At 37.9% G+C, this 24,000-nt stretch overlaps 1 protein-coding gene across 1 annotated transcript in view; it reads right to left on the minus strand.

The window, feature by feature from the left end:
* Nucleotides 1-24,000, minus strand: part of LOC115219678 (cilia- and flagella-associated protein 221-like) — a 160,125-nt gene that overhangs the window by 33,329 nt on the left and 102,796 nt on the right. The window contains exons 7-11 of the mRNA XM_036509463.1: nucleotides 13,032-13,158; nucleotides 11,877-11,988; nucleotides 9,309-9,355; nucleotides 6,102-6,254; nucleotides 2,713-2,793 (exon numbers count right to left, since the gene is read on the minus strand). Of these exons, the coding sequence (XP_036365356.1) occupies nucleotides 2,713-2,793; nucleotides 6,102-6,254; nucleotides 9,309-9,355; nucleotides 11,877-11,988; nucleotides 13,032-13,158 (520 nt within the window). The remainder of the gene's footprint in view (nucleotides 1-2,712; nucleotides 2,794-6,101; nucleotides 6,255-9,308; nucleotides 9,356-11,876; nucleotides 11,989-13,031; nucleotides 13,159-24,000) is intronic.

The raw sequence follows: 24,000 nt of genomic DNA on the forward strand, positions 1-24,000 counted from the left end.
AGTGTGCATATATAGTATATATGTATGTGGCACATGGGTGCCAGTTCATGACACAGGGATCGGCCATGTCTGTAATTCAATTTGGCTTGATGGGTCTTCTCAAGCCCGGCATATCGCCCATCATTCAAAGGGTACTTGTCACATGCCACCAGCATGAGTGCCAGACATGTAACAGTGGCATTGGCCACAACTATTGCTCCAGTGTCGCATAACCGGCATCCATGCCAGTGGCATGAAGACAGCACTGTTCGAACATTAGGCCTCACAGAGGCAGTGACGAGTGATGGAAACCACTGGCAATATACCGTGCTTGAGAAAACCTTTCAAGTCAAGTGAGATCATAGTCATGTCCGATGCTGGCATTACATAAATGGCACCCATGCTAGTGGCATTACCATGCCTGAGAAGACCCATCCAGCCAAGGGAGATCATAGTCACGGTCGATATTGACGTTACATAACTGGCACCCATGCCAGTGGTATGTAAAAAGCACTGTTCGAACATTAGGGCTCACAGAGGCAGTGACAAGTGACCGAGATCTTTGGTGATATACCATGCATGAGAAGACCCGTCCAGCCAAGGGAGATCATAGTTACGGTCGATATTGATGTTACATAACTGGCACCCATGCCAGTGGTATGTAAAAAGTAACCACTACACTCATAGAGTGGTTATATGTATACATATATATATACACACACACACACACACACAGATACACACACATGCATGCACACAGGCAGACACATACACACACATCTAGACACACAGGCACACACACACAAATAACTCATAACTCTTCAATGACAACATCCATTGAAGAATTTTTTGTTTACGCTTCCATTACCAACCGGGGAGGGGGGGGTTGTTTTGCGTTCTTGTTTTTCTTTTTCTCCCTTTTTCTCCCTTTCTTCTCCCACTTTTTTCTTTTTTACCTCTGTACGTCTGTCTGTGCATGTAAAAGACCAGACTACATGGATTATTATGCATCAGAAGTAAAGCACAAGTAAGTGATGACGACGATGATGATGATGATGATGACAACGACACACGGTAATACGTTAATTAAGTCACGAGCATTAATTGCAGGTGATCCGTGGAAACTTCAGAGAAATTAGTTTCGCCAAGTGGAGAATGCATGAGCAGGGCATAGAGCCATGACATCGTTTCATGTGATTTTCAAATACACTTCTTTCCTTCTTTATGAATTCAACTTCTTAGATTTCAACCTTTCCATCACTGTAATTCTATTGAAGTACAGTCAGCAAATATTCAAATATTGTTGGACCCGTGAAAGCATGTAAAAGTGGACATCAAGACAATGATGATGAGGATGATGATGATGATCAGGATGATGGTGAGTGGATCTGGTAGAGAAACTGAAAGAAGGCCTTTGTATATATATATATATATATATCATCAACATCATCATCATAATCATCATCGTAATCATCATCATCATCATCATCATCATCATCATCATCATCATTATCATCATCATCATCACCATAGTCATCATCGTCATCTTCCTCATTTAACGTCCCTTTTTTTCCATGCTGGCACGGGTTGGACAGTCTGACATGAACTGACTAGCCAGAGGGCTGCACCAAGCTCCAAAATCTGCTTTGGCATGGTTTCGACAGATGGATGTCCTTTCTTAATGCCAATCACTTCAAAAGAATGCACTGCATGTATTTTTGTCCCCAGCACCAACACTGGTGGGGTCACCATATATCCACAAGACAGGGAAGACCCTTCAACAAAGTAGGGAATAGTAATAAGGCATAAGAAACTATGATAGAGAGAGAGGAGCAAGTGTCTTGCAGAAAAAGAGAGAAAGAGAGAGAGAGAGAAAGATGTATGTATGTAGGTATATTTAAGATAGTACATGGCTCAGTGGTTAGAGCATGAAACTCACAATCATGAGGTAGTGAGTTCGGTTCCTGGATTGGGCTGTGTGTTGTGTTTTTGAGCAAGACAGATAGAGAGGCAGAAACAGGTATCTTGTTAAAGAGGAAGTACCTACTTATCCAGTCAGAGGGAGAGAGAGAAAGGGAGGAGGAGGTAGAGGAACAGAGAGGAAGAGGGAGAGGGAAAGAGAGGAAAAGAAGGTGGGAGAGAGAGGTAACAAGATAGATGAGAGGAACAGGTGAGCTGATAAGGAAAACAGTACCTTAAAAGACTTACATTATTTACATTTGACGGATATTTGTCCTCATCTTGCTTGTCGTTAACACAATGTTTCCGCTGACCCTCCAGCCTTCATCAGGTTTCTTGGAGAAATTTCGAACCTGGGTTCTCATTCGTAAGGTATTTTTTCAATGTTATTATTATTATTATTATTATTATTATTATCACTATTCAGATCACTGCCTGGAATCGAACTCGGAATCTTGGGGTTAGTAGCCCAGGTTCTAAACCACAGGCTATGGCATAGTGGTTAAGAACGTGGACTACTAACCCCAGGATTCCGAGTTCGATTCCAAGCAGTGACCTGAATAATAGTAATAATAACAACATCGAAAAAATACCTTAGGAATGAGAACCAAAGTTTGAAATTTACCCAAGACACCTGATGAAGGCTGGAGTGTATATCAGCTGAAATGTTGTGCTACCAACAAACAAGATGAGGACAAAAATCCGTCAAATGTAAATAATGTACATAATGTACATAATTCCTCATCTCTCAAATATAGAACTTAAAAAACTTACCTCGTCATATATGCGCATTGTTCTTCTATAAAACTGCTCGGTCTCATGGGAATAGTTTCGAGGATCATGATTGAATCGGGACTGTAAGGAAAGAAGCAAAACAGGGAAAATCTGAATTCACCAAAAAAATCATTCTTAGGCACAAAAATAAAAAAAGAACAAACATGGACGAAAATTTCCATCAAGCCAAGTGAAATGAGTCATGGCAGATACTGGGTGTCACACAACTGGCACTTGTGCCAGTTGCATGTAAAATCATGCATTGCACTCTTGGAGTGGATGGCTTCAGGAAGGGCATTCAGTCATAGAAACCAGGCCAAAACAGACTGGTGTCTGGTGCAGCCCCTCAGCTTACCAGCCCTGGTCAAACTGTCCAACCCATGCCAACAGGGACAATGGATGCTAAATGATGATGATGATGAATCAAGCAATAAAGGAAAACAAAAAAGTATAACATATGCAAGCATGGGTGTATGGTTAAGAAGTTTGCTTCCCAGCCACATGGTTTTGGGTTCAGTCCCAGCACAACCCACCATGAGTGAGTAGTGGAGGCACATGGCTTAGTGGTTAGGGTGTTAGACTCGTGACTGTAAGATTGTGGTTTCAATTCCTGAACCAGGCAACACATTGTGTTTTTGAGCAAAAACACTTCATTTCACATTGCTCCAGTCCACTCAGCTGGCAAAAGGAAGTAATCCTGTGAGAGACTATCATCTCATCCAGGTGCAGAATATATATGCCACTGAAACCAGCCCTTATGAGTCAGCATGACTTGGGAAGGTAACTTTTTTAAATCTGTCAGTCAAAAGGTAAAGATCCATCACTATTATTGACCAAACTATCAAATGTTCTTATATGCCGCTGGCATTGTTGTGGCTTTCGAAGGATAGTACCCTGTTGGATAGGAGGGTAGGCTGACATTCCCTTTAAACTGAATGCCAGTGACACCCATTTACAGTTAAGTGGACTGGAGGAATGTGAAATAAAGGGTTCTGCTCAAGAACACAATGCAGACCCAGTCAAGGAATCAAAGACACATTCTTGAGATCATGAATGCAACACCATAGCTACAAGATTTTGCAACTTTGTGTGTGTATCTGTGTGTGAATATATATATATATATATACTCTCTCTTTTACTCTTTTACTTGTTTCAGTCATTTGACTGCGGCCATGCTGGAGCACCGCCTTTAATCGAGCAACTTGACCCCGGGACTCATTCTTTTGTAAGCCCAGTACTTATTCTATTGGTCTCATTTGCCGAATCGCTAAGTAACGGGGACATAAACACACCAGCATCGGTTGTCAAGCAATGCTAGGGGGACAAACACAGACACACAAACACACACATGCATATATATATATATATATATATACTTTGATACTTTGATAGGTTTCGGCCATTATTGGCCCAGGCCATGTCTAACTTAATAGCACCACCTGGTGAAGTCTTTCAAATCAGAATTTGGGCACTATGGCCCACTCAAGTAGAGAGTTATTGTTTACAGAGACATATCCGGGTGTAGGGGGTTTATCCGGGATTTCTTGAAGGAATCTGTCCAAAGACTTCTTGAACCCTATAGGGTCAGTTTCTGTTTTAATGTGTTTTGGTGTAATGTTAAAGAGAGCGGGGCCAATTGAGGTGAAATAATTGTGCCGTATTGTTGTTATATATATATATATATATATATATATATATATACACAACGGGCTTCTTTCAGTTTCCGTCTACCAAATCCACTCACAAGGCTTTGGTCGGCCCGAGGCTACAGAAGAAGACACTTACCCAAGGTGCCACGCATACATACATAAATATATATACATACATATATATATATATACACACACACTCATACATATATATAATAACTGGCACTCCGTTGGTGACAATGACAAGGGTTCCAATAGATCCGATTAATGGAACAGCCTGCTCATGAAATTGAGGTGCAAGTGGCTGAGCACTCCACAGACACGTGTACCCTTAATGTAGTTCTGAGGAAGATTCAGCATGACACGGAATGTGACAAGGCTGGCCCCTTTGAATTACAGGTACTACTCACTTTTGCTAGCTAAATGGACTGGAGCAACATGAAATAAAGTATCTTGCTCAAGGACACAACACATCACCAAGAACTGAACTCATAACCTTACGATTGGAAGGTGAATATAGTAACTATTAAAGCCATGTGCTTATATATATATATATATTATATATATATATATACACATACATATACAGTTGAAATTTACAGAAAAACAAAAGACGAAGACATGTGTATTAGTTTAATGCTCGGGAAGGTGAGAAAGTCTTTTATGTTTCGAGCCTACACTCTTCAACAGAAAGGAACATGAGGAATAAACAGAGCAAGAATAGAAAACTTTTGGAGTTATAGATATATATATATATATATATATATATATATACACACACACACAGATACACACACATATGTTGTTATGTTGTGTGTGTATATACATACATACTCAATATGTGTGTGTGTGTGTGTGTATGAATGTATATATACATATATATATATATATATATATATATATATATATATAAAATGAGATAGGGGTTGAAAATTCAACCCACCATGGGATAACATATATCCAATATACTGCTAGAGAGGTACCCAACAAGACTAATACATAAATGTTAAAAATTGCCAAGCAATTAATTCATCTACTGTATTATGTGGGCAAAGGTAAAAATATTACCGTAAATTAATACTACAAAATTAGAAAATGGAGAAACATACTTAAATCAATCAAACATCAACCATCAGATGATACCCAATCAATACTTTATTACACCATTACATAACAGCAAAGGCATATACAAAATATATTGTAAATATAATTAGACAAGGAAATAGAAATATAAAATATAAAATATAATATATATTCTCCATTTTCTAATTTTGTAGTATATATATATATATATATATATATATATATATACATACATATATATGCATATATATGTGTGTGTGTAAGTGTGCATGTATGTATATATATTTCACAAATCTTTAGGTTTAAATGCTTGGTTAATCGGATCAACTGGAACCCTCGTTATCATAACCAATAGAGTACCAGTTATTATATATATATATGTATATATATGTGTATATATATATATATATATATAATATATATATATATATATATATATATTATATATATATATATATATATATGTATATATATATAGATGTATGTATATATATATATATAATGACTGGCACTTTGTCGATTACAACAATGAGGCTTTCAGTTGATCCGATCAACCAAGCATTTAAATTTAACAATTTGTGAAATAAAATTTGACAAATATTCAGGAAAAGAAAAAAAATTTTTCACAAAATATTTTATTCATTTTCAAAATCTTACTTTATGGTTTTCCCAGAGCTGTTTCCAATAATCCTGTTCAATGAGCTTTGATTCTGCACTCATGGCATCTTCACCAACCTTCTTCTGCCAACGCAGTTGATTTTGCCGTTCTTCTTTGATCAGCTGTTGTATGGAGTTCTCAAAGGTAACTGCCTTAATTAGAACATTTTGGTTTATTATTAGTATCATTATTCCCTAAATGAGAGAGTAAAAGTTGAAGAGAGAACTTGGCCCTAATGCTCAAGGATAGTGGGGTTCCTTGATTGACTCTACAAGTCCTCCAATATCAGGAGGTTTGCTGTATACCATGTATATTTGCATTCATTACTTTAGGTAATTCTGTATACCAAGTATGCTTTTTTTATTAAAACCATTTCATTCTATGCAAATCCCCATACTTCATGCCTGTCTTTGTATCGTCTGTGGAGGTGTAATGGCCCAGTGGTTAGGGCAGCGGAATCGCAGTTATAGGATCGTGGATTTGATTTCTAGACCGGGCATTATGAGTGTTTATTGAGCAAAAACACTTCAAAGCCCCATGAGGCTCTGGCAGGGGTTGGTGGCAAACCCTGCTGTACTCTTTCACCACAATTTTCTCTCACTCTTTCTTCCTGTTTCTGTTGTACCTGTATTTCAAAGGGCCAGTTTTGTCACACTCTCTGTCATGCTGAATCTCCCCAAGAACTACATTAAGGGTACACATATCTGTGGAGTACTCAGCCACTTGCATGCCAATTTCACGAGCAGGCTGTTCCGTTGATTAGATCAACTGGAACCCTCGTCGTCGTAACCAACAGAGTGCTGTAGTATATTCTCTGTCCCTTAATATCATCTGTTCCCTTAGTAAAATATAAAAGAAATTATTATTAGTAGTAGTGTTTTCCCTTTTTTCTTTTACCCATTTCAGCTATTAGACTGTGGCCATGATGGGGCACTGCCTCAAAGAACTTTTAGTCGAATGAATTGATCACAACATATTTTCTATTGGTTTCTTTTGCCAAACTGATAAATTTGACAATTGACAAGTCCCTTAACCCCCAGGGTGTCATTGGCGTACAGCAGCTATGCAGTGTATCTAGGGCAAGAAAGCATGGTGAAGCCCATCTGTCTTCAGGCTAAACTCATTTCTAAAGTTGAGTGGACTGGAGTAACAAGAAAGTTAGTGTTTTGCTCCAAGGGCACAATGGATCGCTTGGTCCTGGGACTGAAACCACTATCTTACAGTCATGAATCCAACACTCTAACCAGTTATGAAGAACAAAGTAGCATAGGCGCAGGAGTGGCTGTGTGGTAAGTAGTTTGCTTACCAACCACATAATTACAGGTTTAGTCCCACTGCATGGCACCTTGGGCAAGTGTCTTCTACTATAGCCTGGGGCCAACCAAAGTCTTGTGAATGGATTTGGTAGACGGAAACTGAAAGAAGCCTATTGTATATATGTATATATGTATGCGTGTGTATATGATTGTATGTGAGTTTGTCCCCCCAACATTGCTTGACAACTGATGCTGTTGTGTTTACGTCACCGTAACTTAATGGTTCGGCAAAAGAGACCGATAGAATAAGTACTAAGCTTACAAAGAATAAGTCCTGGAATCAATTAGCTCGACTAAAGGTGGTGCTCCAGCATGGCCACAGTCAAATGACTGAAACAAGTAAAAGAATAAAAGAATATTGGATGAAGTAATTCTTGAAAGAATGTATTTGACAAAAAGCCAGAAATTAACATCTTTATCCAAAGATGGATGAGCATCAGTTGAATTTCTTTGGAAAGTGCTCTCAAGTTCCGATAATTGTCAACCTCTGTCATATCTGAGTCATAGAAGCCAAAGTGGAGGTACGAGGCTTTCTGAATAAGGCGTTGGACTTATGAGTGTCAGATTGTGATTTTGATCCTGGACTGGGTGACGCATTGTGTCCTTGAGCAAAACACTTCATTCCCCATTGCTCCAGTCCACTCCACTGGCAAAGATGAGTAAATCGGGCAATGGCCTGACATCCCATCCAGAGGGAAATATATACACCATGCATACTGGAAACCAACCCTATAAAGTCAATATGACTCGAGAAGGAATTTTATCCTATTTCCATAGCAACCTAATAAGAGAGCGGATCTCACATTTATTTTTCTATTTTAGTCGTGATACAAACTGCAATGCTCATCACTTCATAATGTTACATGAAAACCCCAAGTTATTTTCATGTAGTTGCTGTTGCTGTTACTGATATTGTTGTTGGCATTAATCGTTTAGTTACCATATTTTAGTCGAAATACAATGCCAATCTTTCAATTAATTTTGAAAATGATAAAGAATTTAGTAAAATAACTTTGGCATTATTAAATTGGTGTTTTGCAGAGCATAAATCAACACGGAATTTTGATGGGAAGTTTTAATTCATATCACTTGAAAACAGGGAGATTTGTATCATGGAACAAGGATGATCTCAGACAAGTTGGTACCAAGAAAGGTAATGATGACAGAAGGTGCTCAAAGAGGGCCAACCACTCCCCCTGGTCAACCTTGGTAGACAAGGCCTGTGACTGAAGGCTTTCAAAGCATGGTCATCTTGTCTTTTTCTTTTCTTTTTTCTATTTTCCAGATGTGATGTGCCTAAAATTACTCTTACCATTCTATTGTTTAATATGGTGACTCCATGATTTGAGGGAGAATTAGCTGCTACTTCTCCCAGGTTGAATAACTATCCAGAAGCTTCCTCTCTCTCCATCTCTCTTTCTCTCATTCTCCTTTTATCTTTCCCTCTCCTTCTCCTTCTCTCTCTATCTGTCTGTCTCTCTCTGACTTTCTCTTACTCTCTGTTTCATTTATGGTCTTTCACACTCTCTGTCTGTGTCCCTTTCTCTCACTCCCCCTCAATCTATTTGTCTCTCTCCTCCCCTCTCTGTATTTGTGTCTCTCGCTATCTTTCTTCTCTCATTCTCCTTCTCTCCCTTCCTCTTTCTCCCCCCATTTCTTTTCCTCTCACTTTCTCTTTCATTCTCTCTCTTCTCCCTCTCCCTCTTTTTCTCACTCTCCCCCTCTCTCATTCTCTCTTTCACTCTCATTCTCTCTTTCTCTCTCGTTCTCTCTCTCTCTCTCTCACACACACACACACACACACTCGTTTCCTAGTTCAGTCCAAATGGCATCAAAGTATCAAAGCATTTAAAAATTACACTCAGTCATCTAAGAGAAGCTTCCACTTACCTTAACATGCCTTGACTCACTATCATTCTGTTTTCCTTTCCACAAAACTATAAAAAAAAAATCAATAAACCATTACAAAGTATAAGACACTTCCAAAACACATAAACAAAAATTAGCATCCTAAATTACCAAATAAACGAAGTTAATGCATAACATTTATACAATACAGATTTTAACCCTTTAGCGCTTAAACCGGTCATATACAACTGAAAATTTTCTACCTGTCTCATGTTCAAACTGTCAGAACTTGGCCTCTTACACCTATCCTACAATGTCATTCTAAAAGTTTTGAATTTATCTTTGAAATCTTTAAGTTATGAGATAATGCATGATTAATTGTAACAATGAGAATGAATAAGCATTACATTTGACAGAGGAGTCTGAATGTTAAAAGGGGCTAAATAAGGTTTTAACTTATATATATATATATATATACGTTTAAATATTTGTTGTGCAAGATTTTTTATGTGAAGTCGTGTGTTGAAACAGATATTGTTATATTTCGGAATGGTCATATTGCCAGTTTAGCCATAGAGATATAAGCATGCGCAAATGAAGACATACAATAGAAATACAAAATGGCTGACGGTTAGTAAGGAGAGACACAAATAAGTGAGAAGAAAACAAAGGACCACTGATGCGGTCACAGGAGTGTGACGAAAGAGCTTTGGCCGAAATAAGATTAAGATTAATGTAAAAAATAAATATCACTGAAGCAAAATAACACCAAATATATAGTGCGTGTGTTTTTATTGGCTAAACTGGCAATATGACCATTCCGAAATATAACAATATATATATATATATATATATATATATATATATATAATAAATCTCTGAATGAGGTATATGCGATGTATATTTGCCACTTAAATGTGGCTAACCACTAAGAGTGGATGCGACTGTAGCTTGTAGCCCCAAGAGAACATCTTCTCCAGCTGGCTATTGACACACTTTTTGTGCCCTATCAGTATTTGCAAAGGGAAGCCATCCTTCCCATCGTCGACATGACGTGATACACACAGACCTGGGTTTCTGGATTTTTAACCGTCGTCAGCGCATGACAATCACCAGTCTTCGATGCGAAGGGGTCACAACACTAGGTAAATGCTGTAACGGATTACTAAGGCTCCAAAGTTGTAGCCAAGATAGTAGTTATGGAGCCATTGCAGATTTCCGATATAACAGATATATAATTGTTTTTGTTTACCAAAACCACACACAACATTTTTGTCAGCACAGGGCTATAGTGGAAGACACTTGCCCAAGGTGCCATGCAGTAGGACTGAACCCAGAACCTTGTGGTTGAGAAACAACCATCTTACCACACAGCCATGCCTCTTTAATAGTTATTATGAAACACAACAATTTTGCTTCACCAATGATCTACCTGGTTGGTTCTTCTTCTCAGTCATTTCTTCAACATTAATACAGCGAAATCCAATTTATCTGGTCAGTATGAAAGGGAAGCATCTGTCTACACCAAATCGGATTTCTGTGAATCTCTAATGAATTCAGGAGATGATAATATCAATGAGAAAACATGCTGACATTAAATAAAACGAGACGAATATATTTGCTTCAATTTCCGTCAGATTTCAATTACATTCTTTTATATCTATCATTTTTACTCTCAATGAATCTGGATCTACTCAACTCCAGACATGTTTTCCTTCTAAATATGACTCTGACAACACATATATATATAAATTGGGTATGTATATATATGTATATATATATGTATATATATATATATATATATATATAATATATATATATATATATATATATATATATTGTATGTATGTATGTATGTATGTATGTATGTATGTATGTATGTATATATGTTACTCTCGTAACTTCCCATTCTCCATTCCTTGTTCGTCTGAGGTTTTATGAACCATCGGTGGAAACTCAAAGTAACAAGTAATCCTACATGTAGTATAGTCATTCTATCCACTAGAAACAATAGCCAAATCTCCCTCAAATTACACCCTACTATCTCTGTCTTAAATAAGAAAGGGCCACATTAGATAATGTAGTCCTACTTACTGCATAGAAAATTAAGTGGTCATGGTTGGAAAGACTTTGTTGAACTAGAGCTAAACAACAAAAAAAGCAACTTAAGAGATCATGGTTCAATGCTAACGCCTCAATGCAGTAGCTAAATCTTCCTGAAATAGCTATCAAATCTCCCTCAAAATCACATACTCTTGTCTTAAATACTGATGTCTCTATAAAGTAGCTAAATCTTCCTGAAATAGCAACCGTAATCCTGTCTTAAATGAAGGCCATTTGGCAGTTTTCCCAAGGAGTCATTTCTCATTTACTTTCTTAATGCCATGAAATTGGGGTTAAATCCTGGCGAAGAAAAAAACTTCTTATGGTTTAGGAAGCATTTACAGTTTATATAAATATCTAAGAATGATTCAATTATTGAACAAATGAAAATTTGATCCCTGGATCAACTGTGGCTTGAGGCTTATCAGATATGGCAAAATGAAAGACAAAGAAAAATATCAGGTCACAAGCATTTAAGAATGATATATTAATATAGAGGTTCCTTACTGTTTTTTAAATCCTTGGTGCACAACTTATGAGGCTTTTGATTAAGCACTTTTGAAACAGCATGAACAGTATTCATTTGAGCAGGAAACTGATAGCCATTATATTCTATTTCCTTTGATAAAATGTTCCAAGAGAGAAAATATGAAGAAAATATTTTAGAACAAATGCAAAAAGAAAAAAAAATGAAAGCTTACAAAAGCTTCTTGTTTAGGCATATTATCATCATCATCATCTTCATTTAACATTCCTTTTCCATGCTGGCATGGTTTGGATGGTTTGACAGGAGCTGGCAAGCCAGAAGATTGCACCAAGCTCTATTGTCAGCTTTAGCGTGGTTTTTATGACTGGGTACCCCTCTTAATGCCAACCACTTTACAGAGTGTATTAGGTACTTTTCATGTGGCACCAGCACTGGTAGGGTCACCAAGTAACTCGCCAAATGACGAACCCTCAACTGGGAGGAAGAGCAATATTAAGGGAAGTTACTTTGTGTCAGGTGATGAGAAGTTAAAAAAAAAAATAGAGGGATAGAGGTAGGTGTCTTGCTGAAGAGGAGATTATGTGGGTAGCCCTGTTGGATAAAAGAGATAGAGAAAGAGAGAGAGAGACAGGCAGACAAAGTCAGATGGACAAACAGAGACAGGGAGTTAGAGAGAAAGACAGAAAGACAGAGAGAGAATTAGAAAGACAAATAGAAAGACAGAGAGTTAGAAAGGTGGTGGTCGTCGTCGTCGTTGTCGTCGCGGTGGTTGGTGGTGGTGTAGAGAGTTGGAGGGGTGGGTGGAGTGGAGGGCTGGGTGGGGTGGAGGGGTAGAAGTGGAGGTGGTGGGGTGGAGGGGTTGGTGGTGGTTGTGATTGTGGCGATGGTAGTTGTGGTGGCAATGATGATTGTGGCAGTGTTTACAATGTTGTTTAACCCCCAGGCCACCACTGATCATGCAGAGGCATTACAGCCGTAAAAATTCTGTGGGGGGCTTAACTTCTTTTATAGCTGATAGAATGTATTTTGGAATATATCATCGAATGTCTGCTTTTATTAAAAAAAAAAAAATCTGTCACAAATTAGCTATTATTTTTAGCTCTGAAACTATGTTTTGCACCTCTGTTTGTATTTCTTTGATTCGTTAGCAATTTTCCTTAAATGAAAGGACTTACTTTAGGGGCTTTCTCCACAGACTTTTCAGATTTGTTCTTTCTGATTCTCGACCGATCAAGAGGAGCAACACTGTGAGGGTCAAGAATGGCTGGGTGCTCTTCATTAAACTTCTTCAATGCCTTTTCCCTAAGAAATTATATAATAATAAATTGTATGTGTATATATATATTCACACACAGACATACATACACACATGCACACACTCATATAAATATGTATGTATATTTATAAGTAAAACATAACATGAGAAATTGTTTATAAGATATTTTATTTCACAGTCTTACGTAGGTTTCATTAGCGTAAGGTCATTATTGGTAACATAATGCAAATTACATAATCAAGATGTATTGTCAAGCCATCAGAGAAGTGTAACATTTTTTATATGTATCAAATTTTGACGTGGAAAAAAATTCACAATTCTTCAAGTGCTCCAGTATGAGATGTTGGTAACTATGTTGTCCATTTTGGATAGGATAACTGATCTAAAATGGATGTGTTTACCAACCCCTATATCCATCACAACTGCCACAGACATCACAATAACCTCCACTAGAACAACTACCCTCACCACCAACATTATAACTACTAACCACAATAACCACAACTACAATCAACCACCAACTACAATAACCACAACCACGACCACCATCATAACAACAACAATCTGTACTACCACTGTCATAACTATCACGATCAATAATCAGTAACACTACCATCATCGTCATCACCATCTACAATGAAAATCCCTGACGCCATCACCACCACCATTGTAGTCAACCCTACCACTACCACCACCATCACAATCAGCACAACTCCATCACCACCACCATCACCACCACAACTACAATTACCACCAACTTATTGTCTATCACCACCATCACCAACAACAACTACATCAAGTACAACTGCAACTACAACCAGTCTCCACTACCTCTGTAACCACTACTGCTACCACCACCACCACCACCACCACCACTACCATCAACACCATAACCACTGCTATCATCTATACCACCATCACCACCACAGCCATCACCTATGCAGTTACTACCACAACCATCACCAACACAACCACCACTACCACCACCATCACCAACAACAACACCTACCATCACTGCCACTATCCTGAGCATGACGGAAAACATCACTGCCAACCACGACCATCACTTCCGCAGCCAACACCAATATTGCCACCATCACAACCAACACCAACACCACTACCACCCCCACTGCTGCTACCCCCCACCACAACCACTACCACCCACTGCTACCACTACCACCCTTGCCACCATCACAAGCTCTACTATGACATACATCGTGACCACAACCATAACTTCCACATCTACCATTGCCACCATCACCATCACTACAACCAACACCATCATCATCACTACTATTGCCAACATGACCATCACTTCCACAACCACCAACCATTATTATCATGACCACCATCATCATCATAACAAACCTATTACCATCAGCTGCCATCACCACCACAAGCATCACCATAACAAATACCTCCAAAGCCATCGCCATTATCACCACCATCACCACCACCACCACCACCGCCGCCATCATTAATGACCATCATCATGGCCACCACCAGCACCACCACAATAATCAGCAACATGACCATCCTTTCCACAATCCCCAACCATCCTCAACCGCCAGCATCACCACAACCAAGACCAGGACCACCACCATCACACCTACCACAACCACCACCGCCACCGCCGCCGCCACCACCGCCACCTGTGTACGGCAAGCACCTGTAAATCAATTCTAATTGTCAGTGACTGCAATCACATGTTACAACACATGTCGAAGTTTCAAGTCAAGACTCCCGAGTTTTCCACCGAAAGTTGTCAACGGTGGCGAACAAGATGGCCGACCTTTAGCCGTATTTAATGAGAGAAAGAGAAAGAGAGAGAGAGAAAGAGTGAGAGGGTGAGAGAGGGGACGAGCAGGAATCGATAAATCACTTTCACGAGGAAATATTTCCGATACCGTTTTTAGAGTTTATGCCTTGCACATTAAACGATGACACCTCACATGCTGCTGTGGTGGAATTGAGAGTATTGTGGGGTGGATAGATGGCGGGGTTGGCCAGGAAGGAAGAGGAGGGAATGGGTGGCAGATTATTAGAGCTGCTGCACAAAGCCAGGGAAATAGATTCTTTTCCTTTTTTTTTCTTCTTGAAAGGAAATGATCCATTAACAAACATTTATAAATCATCTCATTTTGTCTTTTTTTTTTGTGGGGAGAGATATTTTTTTTCTGTACCACCATACCACCCCCTCAACCACAACAACCAAATTTGAGAATTTTTATCAGTTTTTTCCCAGGCTGCTTTTTCAATGTCATGATGATGATGATGATGATGACGACAAAGATGATGATAATGAAGAAGACAATGCTAATGATGATAATGATGATGATGTCAATGATGGTGATGTCGGTGATAATGATTATGATGATGGTGATGAAGATGATGATGATGGTGATGATGATCATGATGATAGTGATGATGACAATGATGATGATGAGGATGGTTATGATGACTATGACAATGATGATGACGATGATGATAAATGACATGATGATGATGACGATGATGACGATGATGATGATGACGATGATGACGATGATGATGATCATCGTCATGGGGTTGGCTATGATGATGACAATGGTAATGATGATGACACTGATGATGATGACAACAAAGATGATGACGATGACGACGACAATGACAATGATGGCAATGATGATGACAATGATAATTCTGCGAAATGCAGTTTTGTTGTTGTTATTGTTCTATGTATGTACTTCAATGTATTGTTTTTTTTTTAGCTTTGTTGTTTTTTTTATTGTTTTTTTTTTGCTGTTGTGAGGGTCTGATTATGTTGGATATTTTTGTTATTTTTGATAATTGTTTTTGCTATTTTTCTGTTTAAATTGTTTTGTTTTATTCTGTTTTTTTTTTTTGTCACTGTTATAATGATTGCATAAAATATCTGCTTGCTTTTTTTTCCTCGTATTTTAAGTTTTTAATTTTCTAAAAATTACATTGGAGCTGTTTTATTTTGCATTTACAGTTTAACTGTTGGTGTTGTGGTCATCGTTGATTAAGATGACAATGGTTGTTGTAGTGATGACAACAATGATGATGACGATGGCAGTGTGGTGGCAGTGATGAGCGGTAGGAGAAGCAGGAGAAGGAAGTGGATGCTATTAATGATAACGATGACGGTGATGCTAATGATTGTGAAGAGAGCAACAAGGATGAGAGTGATGGCTAGTGATCATGATAACGGTGGTGTTGGTGGTAGTGGTCATCATCGTGGTCGTCATGGTCATGGTTGTGGTCATGGTCATCATCGTAGTAGTCATGGTGGTGGTGAGGGCAGTGGTACTGGCAGCAGTGATGATGATCATCATCATGATCATGATCATGATAATGAAGGTGGTGATGGTGGTGATGAGGATGATGATTAGACACCAACACACACACACACACAAACATACACACACACAAACACACACACACACACACACACACACACACATTCAAACATGAACCCTACCACGCACACACAAATACATATACATGCACATTTACGATGGGCTTATTTCAGTTTCCCTCAACCAATTCCACTCACAAGATTTTAGTTGGCCTCAGTCAAGAGAACAAGACACTTGCCCAAGGTGCCATGCAGTGGGACCAAACATAAAACCAAGTGGTTTAGCAGTGAACTTCTCAACCACACTCCAAGGATTCCTGCTCCAAGAATTCAAAGAATGTATTGGTAAATATTGGTTTCAAACTTTGGCACAAGACCAGCAATGTCAAAGGAGAGGATAAGTTGATTATATCGACCCCAGTGTTCAACTGGTATTTATTTTATCGATTTCAAAAGAATGAAAGGTAAAGTCGATTCCAGTGGCATTTGAATGCAGAACATACAGTCAGTTGGAATGCTGCTAAGCAATTTTACTGGCACCATAATAATTCTACCAGCTTGCCATCTCAATATTGGAAAATGTTGATTTCTAATTATCTAATTTCACATCAATAAATATGAAATATAAATATCATAGGCGTAGGAGTGACTGTGTTGTAAGTAGCTTGCTTACGAACCACATGGTTCCGGGTTCAGTCCCACTGCATGGCACCCTGGGCAAATGTCTTCAACTATAGCCTTGGGCCAACCAAACCCTTGTGAGTGGATTTGGTAGATGGAAACTGAAAGAAGCCCATCGTATATATATATATATATATAGATATAGATATACATATATATGTATATGTATGTGTGTGTATATGTTTGTGTGTCTGTGTTTGTCGCCCCAACGTCGCTTGACAATAGATGCTGGTGTGTTTATGAACCTGTAACCTAGTGATACAGCAAAAGAGACTGCTAGAATAAGTACTAAGCTTACAAAGAATAAGTCCTGGGGTCAATTTGCTCGACTAAAGGTGGTGCTCCAGCATGGCCACAGTCAAATGACTGAAACAAGTAAAAGAATAAAAGAGTAACATACTGTGGAAAGGGACAGGGAAATTGTTGTATAGTGAAACTCTATACCCCGCCTGGTAAAAAAGGGGTATATATATATATATATATATATATATATATATTGTTATCGCCATATTAATATGGCAGTCTTATAGATATAAGACTAAAAGCTGTCGCTGATTAGCTCCATGAGGCCATCGCCTTAAGATAGCTATTTGACACACAAACTGTGTCCATTATAACCTTCGAACAAGGAAGGTCAGCCGCTTCACACTGCCAGTCAGACAGCTACAGACGCGTTTCAGGGTATTTGCCCTTTGTCAATGTAGCGTAGTATTTCGGATATATATATATAGAGACATGTACGGTGGTGGGGCGATATATATATATATATATATATATCCGAAATACTAAATTTCTAAATCTCTCGTAGAGACATGTACGGTGGTGGGGCGATAGAATGGTTGTATACTGTCAATCTAACACGAACGTGACAGTAGGGGGGTTCACCACCGCTGTTTAGCCCATCGACGCCTCCTGATGGCTTTGACACATTTTTCCTGTGTCCTTATATACATTTACGAAGGGGAGACAAATACCCCCAGCCGCCCGGGCTGCATCTAGGGACACGTGTTTCAAGATGATTGTCCTTCGTCGCCCTAGAGTAGCAGATACCGGTCAGCTGACGATATTTGTCTCGACTCATAATGTATATATCTAAATTTCATATATATATACATATACATATATATATACATATATATCGCCATGATAGATCATTAGCCACGACACACATTTTTTTTCTCTACTTGTTTTTTCTGTGTACCTTTCTGTAGAAGAACGTAGGCTCGAAACGTAAAAGACATTTTCTGTTCCTGAGCGTTATACTAATACATCTGTTTGTTTTGTACACCACCTGTCTTCGTCTTTTGTTTTTTTCGTAAACTTTCCCTATATATATATATATGTATAGAGAGAGAAACAGAGACAGGCAGACAGACAGATACACATACTCACACATATTATATTGATGTTATAAATTATAAGAATTTTTATCTTTTATACTTATGTATTTCTTTTTCTTCTCTCTTTTTCTCATTTTTCTTAACATCATTCTATTTATTATCAGCTCATTAATTGCATTTAAAACTAACAAAAATCATGAAAAAAATTTCACTTATATATACATATATCTAAGCAATGACCTTTTCCAAATGTCTTGAAGAAGAGACCTTCAACCCGAAGTATAGAAATACAAAGTAAAAAACTGCAGCTTTGATCTGTTTATTTTTTTTCTTTTTGTAGTTTACTTTGTACCATTTCACATTGTACCGGCTTTATACAACTATATTCTTTAAAGTTATACCTCACAATGCTTCACCAAAACTACCTCGTGTGTTTGTGTATGCATTACCTAACAAATCCGTATCAAAGATGCTAAGGTATGATTTGAGGGAAACTTAGCTGTTATTTCTAGTACACTGTGCAACCACTTAGAGGTTCTCTCTTTGACACCTTATTTTTTATTGTTCTCACTATTATTTATATTACTGACATTATTTGGTTTGTTAAGCAGAAGATTATTTTTCCTGATATCACTGATCTTGTTGCATTGCTGATGTTATTGTTGTGGACGTCACCTTGTTTTTGTTGTCTTTTTAATTTTTTTTTTGTTGTTTTCTTGTGGTGTTTCTTTTTTGCTTGTTTGTTTTTCACTGTTGTCATGGGTTTTTTTTAATTTTTTTTTTTTTTTTACATATTTTATCCTTGTTGTTTGCTGGTAAATGATGCAATTTCCTTGTTCAAGAACAAAATTAACACAGTCCAAATTTTATTAATCACTCAATTTCTGTTCGGAAAATACAATTTCGAGAGTCTGATGTAGTTTCAGCTAAATAAAAGTGTTTTCTAATGTAATTAAGTTGCAACAACAACAACAACAGCAGCAACTACTATTACTACTACTACTACTACTACTACTACTACTACTACTACTACTACTACTACTACATTTGCAGTTGTTGCTGCTTCTACAGCAACTACTACAGATTTTACTATACGGGACACACTAAAACTGGTTCATTGCTGCTAACGTTATACTCTCGTGTCTGTCTAACTATGTATGTATGTGTGTATGTATGCATGTATGTATGTATGTATCTATCTATCTATCTATCTCTCTTTTTGTCTATCTTTCTATCTCTTGCACTCTCTGTCTCTCTATGTTTCTATCTGTTGAACTATCAATCTATCTATCTATCTATTTATCTAAATTTAAATAATAAGGGTGAAAAAATATTATTTTGATTAATATCAATTTAAAACCAGTGGCCTAGCATATCGAAAAATCTGAAGATTTTCTATTTATCTATCTAGCTCTCGATCTGTCTATCTTTCTAGCTGTCAAAATCTCTCTTTCTCTCTCTCTCTATCTATCTATCTATCTATTTATCTGCCTATCTATTTATCTATCTATCTATCTATTTATCTATCTGACTATCTTTCTATCTGTCAAACTATCTGTCTATCTATCTATTTATCTATCTATATATCTATCTATTTGTCAATCTACCTATCTGTGTATGTGCCTGTGTGTGTGTGTGTATGTGTGCTTGCATGCACGCATATATGGCCATGTGGCATGCTTCACAACCTTGTGGTACAGGGTCCAATCCTAAGGCACAGAACTTTAAAGAAGTGTCTTCTGCAGCTTCAGATCAACCAATAATTTGTGAGTGGAACATAGTAGATGGAAACTGTTTGGAAACCCACTGTGTGTGTGTGTGCATATGTATGTATATATATATATATATATACAGTCTTTGGACTAAATTTTTACACGCTAGGCCATTGGAAGTGAAAATTTCTATTAATTTCTATTTCCCTTCGATATGATTAAGTATATATATATATATATATATATATATATATGTATGTATATGTATACACACACACACATCACAAAGAAGAATGGCTAATTATACATCCTCAAGATTTGTCTATTATAGTAATATTCTCATTAAATTCATATTAAACTGACTCTACCATAATAATGTACACCTGTTTGGCAAACAATAAGAGTCCAAAGAATCAAACTTGATTTAATGTGAATTTAATGACAATAATATTGTAATAAACAAATTCTGAAGATGTATAATTCTCCACTCTTCATTATGATGTCTTAATTATATATACTATGGAAACTGTATGGAATCTAATAAAGCAAAGTCAGGATTTACCTCTCAAGTGAAGTACCATGCATTTGTTTATTTTGAAGAATTCTATATGTTTCCTATCATTCAATGTGGTTAGTCAGATTTGGATTATATCTGAGTGCTGATAGGGTCCAAATCCTTATTCTTTTACGTTCTTCTTCATCATCATATTTATCATCATCATCATCATCATCATCAACATCATCATTATCATCATCATCATTTGTAGTTCATTTTCCATGCTGGCATGGGTTAGATGGTTTGACTGGAACTGGTAAGTCAGAGAGGTGTACCAGTCTCAGTCTAATTTTGACTTAGTTTCTACAGCTGGATGCCCTTCCTAATGCCAACCACTCCGAGAGTGCAGTTGGTTATACACACACACACACACACACACACACACACACACACATATATATATATAACCCACTATACTCTTGGAATGGTTGGTGTCAGGAAGGACATCCATGCAGAAACCATGCCAAATTAGACTGGAACCAGTTCTAGTCGAACAGTCTAACCCATGCATCTTATACGCATTTCATTAACAATGAAAAGTATCAGTTATGAAAGGATGATCACATAAGCTGATTGCATTGTCAAATCTTCAGAGCATGTGTTCTCTGAATAGTAACACTTTATTATTCCTAATGTATTTGCAATGAAGTTTCAGTGTTGACTATTACAACAAAAATTCTATTTAAAAAGTTAAGGACTTAGCTTTTAATTGCATTTCTTAACAGAGTAAGTCTGCACCTACAGCTAACAGGTTTCAGAGATCCAAGCATGATATCCTTATGAGGTATCATTCCTGTAGACTGTTAGGCTAGTATACATACACACATATTTATAAACACACAAACACACACACACACACACACACATATCAAGTGTGTAAATACCTGTAATATACGCAAGTAAGTATACTAACATATCTACATGCACACATACACATGCACACACACACACATACACACACACATACACACATGCTCACATATACAATTACATATTTACATACATATACACATATGCACACAGACAAAGCAATGACAGGTGACCAGGAGCTTTGGCGATATGCTGTGCCCGAGAAGACTTGTCAAGACAAGTGAAATCACAGTCATGGCCAATGCTGGTGTCATGTAACCAGCACCTGTACTGGTGGCACATAAAAAGCACCTTTTGAGTGTTGGGCCTCAGGGAAGCAATGACGAATGACCAAGAGCTTTGGCATTATGTTGTGCTTAAGAAGAGCCATCAAGCCAAATAAAACCACAGTTGTGGCGGATACTGGTGTCATGGAAATGGCACTCATGCTGGTGGCACATAAAAGCATCCATTACACTCTTGGAGTAGTTGGCGTTAGGAAGACCGTCCAGCTGTTGAAACCACGCCAAATCATACTGGTGTCTAATACAGCCTTCCAGCTTGCCAGCCCTGGTCAAACCGTCCAACTATACTAAGGGTTTGTGTATCTGTGGAATTCTCAGTCACTTGCATGTTAATTTCATGAGCAGCTTGTTCCATTGACCAGATTAATTGGAATCTTCGTTGTTGTAACTGGCAGATTGCTAGTTTATATGTGTGTGTGTGTGTGTGTGCATAGATAGATTGATAGAAAGATAGATACATAGATAGATACATACATACATACATACATATATATATAGGCGCAGGAGTGGGTGTGTGGTAAGTAGCTTGCTTACCAACCACATGGTTCCAGGTTCGGTCCCACTGCATGACACTTTGGGCAAGTGTTTTCTACTATAGCCTTGGGCCAACCAAACTGAAAAGAAGCCCATCGTATATATGTATATGTATATATATATATAGTATACGTGTGTGTCTATGTATATACACTACCGTCAGAAATTAATTAGCACCCTTGATTTGCTCTTCACTCAAGGTATGTGCTGTCACCTAGTGGCCATATCTCGAACTATTGCTTTGTTGCGAGTTCACTGTTGCGCAGAACGATGACGTAACTTTGTTTGCAGAGCAGTTTGAGAGTCTACAGCCTTATGATGTTGACATAGCAGTGCAACAACTTGGAGTGCGGATGCAGACAAATCTTCCTTTGTTTAATAGATATAGGTAGCGCCTCGCAAGGACCGAAATCACACCATACTAAGTTTTCTCATCGCGTAAGACGTTTTGAACAGCTCATAGGTTAATTGATTTAACCTATTTAATGTAGAAATTTGAGAAGTGCTAATTAATTTCTGACGCAAGTGTATGTATGGATGGATGGATGGATGGATGGATAAACACATGCACACACACTCTCCCTCTCTCCATATCTGTGTGTGTGTGTGTGTGTGCATGCATGTGCATGAGTTTGGAGGGATATAGTATCTGTTCCAGGTTACAGTTAACCGCATTGATTAGCATTTAACATCTATGACTACTATTAGTTGTCACTCATAAATTTTGAAGATGAACAAGGATCCATATTTTATCTCATTATAATCATTGCTCACATATATATATGTGTATATATATATATATATATATATATATATCATCATCATCATCATCGTTTAGCGTCCGCTTTCCATGCTAGCATGGGTTGGACGGTTCAACTGGGGTGTGGGAAGGAAGAAGGCTGCACCAGGCCCAGTCTGATCTGGCAATGTTTCTATGGCTGGATGCCCTTCCTAACGCCAACCACTCCGTGAGTGTAGTGGGTGCTTTTTACATGCCACCGGCACAGGGGCCAGACGAGGCTGGCAAACGGCCACGATCGGATGGTGCTTTTTATGTGCCACTGGCACGGGGGCCAGGTGAGGCTGGCAATGGCCAAGAACGGATGGTGCTTTTTATGTGCCACCGGCACGAGGCCATTCGGGGCGGCGCTGGCAACGGCCACGTTCGGATGGTTCTCTTACGTATATATATAAATACATATACATATATATATATATATATATATATATATATATTATATATATATATATATACATATATATATGTGTATGTATATATATATATACAGGGTGTGGTGAATAAACTGTCGTCTAAATTACACAAAAATGAAAATAACACTGACATCTCATCTTAGCAGATATATTTGCCAAAATTGCCTAAAAATACCTTGAAGTATTAAAGAGTAAATTTATTCAATAAAATTGCCATTGGCTTCAACTACGGCCTCCAGAAACTTTCAGAATCTTCTGCAACTCTTTTGGACAGTCTCCTTGTTTAAGTTGGTCAATGCTGCCATAATCCTTACCTTC

Source organism: Octopus sinensis, linkage group LG15 (assembly GCF_006345805.1).
Source record: "Octopus sinensis linkage group LG15, ASM634580v1, whole genome shotgun sequence".
NCBI classification, from domain to species: Eukaryota; Metazoa; Mollusca; class Cephalopoda; order Octopoda; family Octopodidae; genus Octopus; species Octopus sinensis.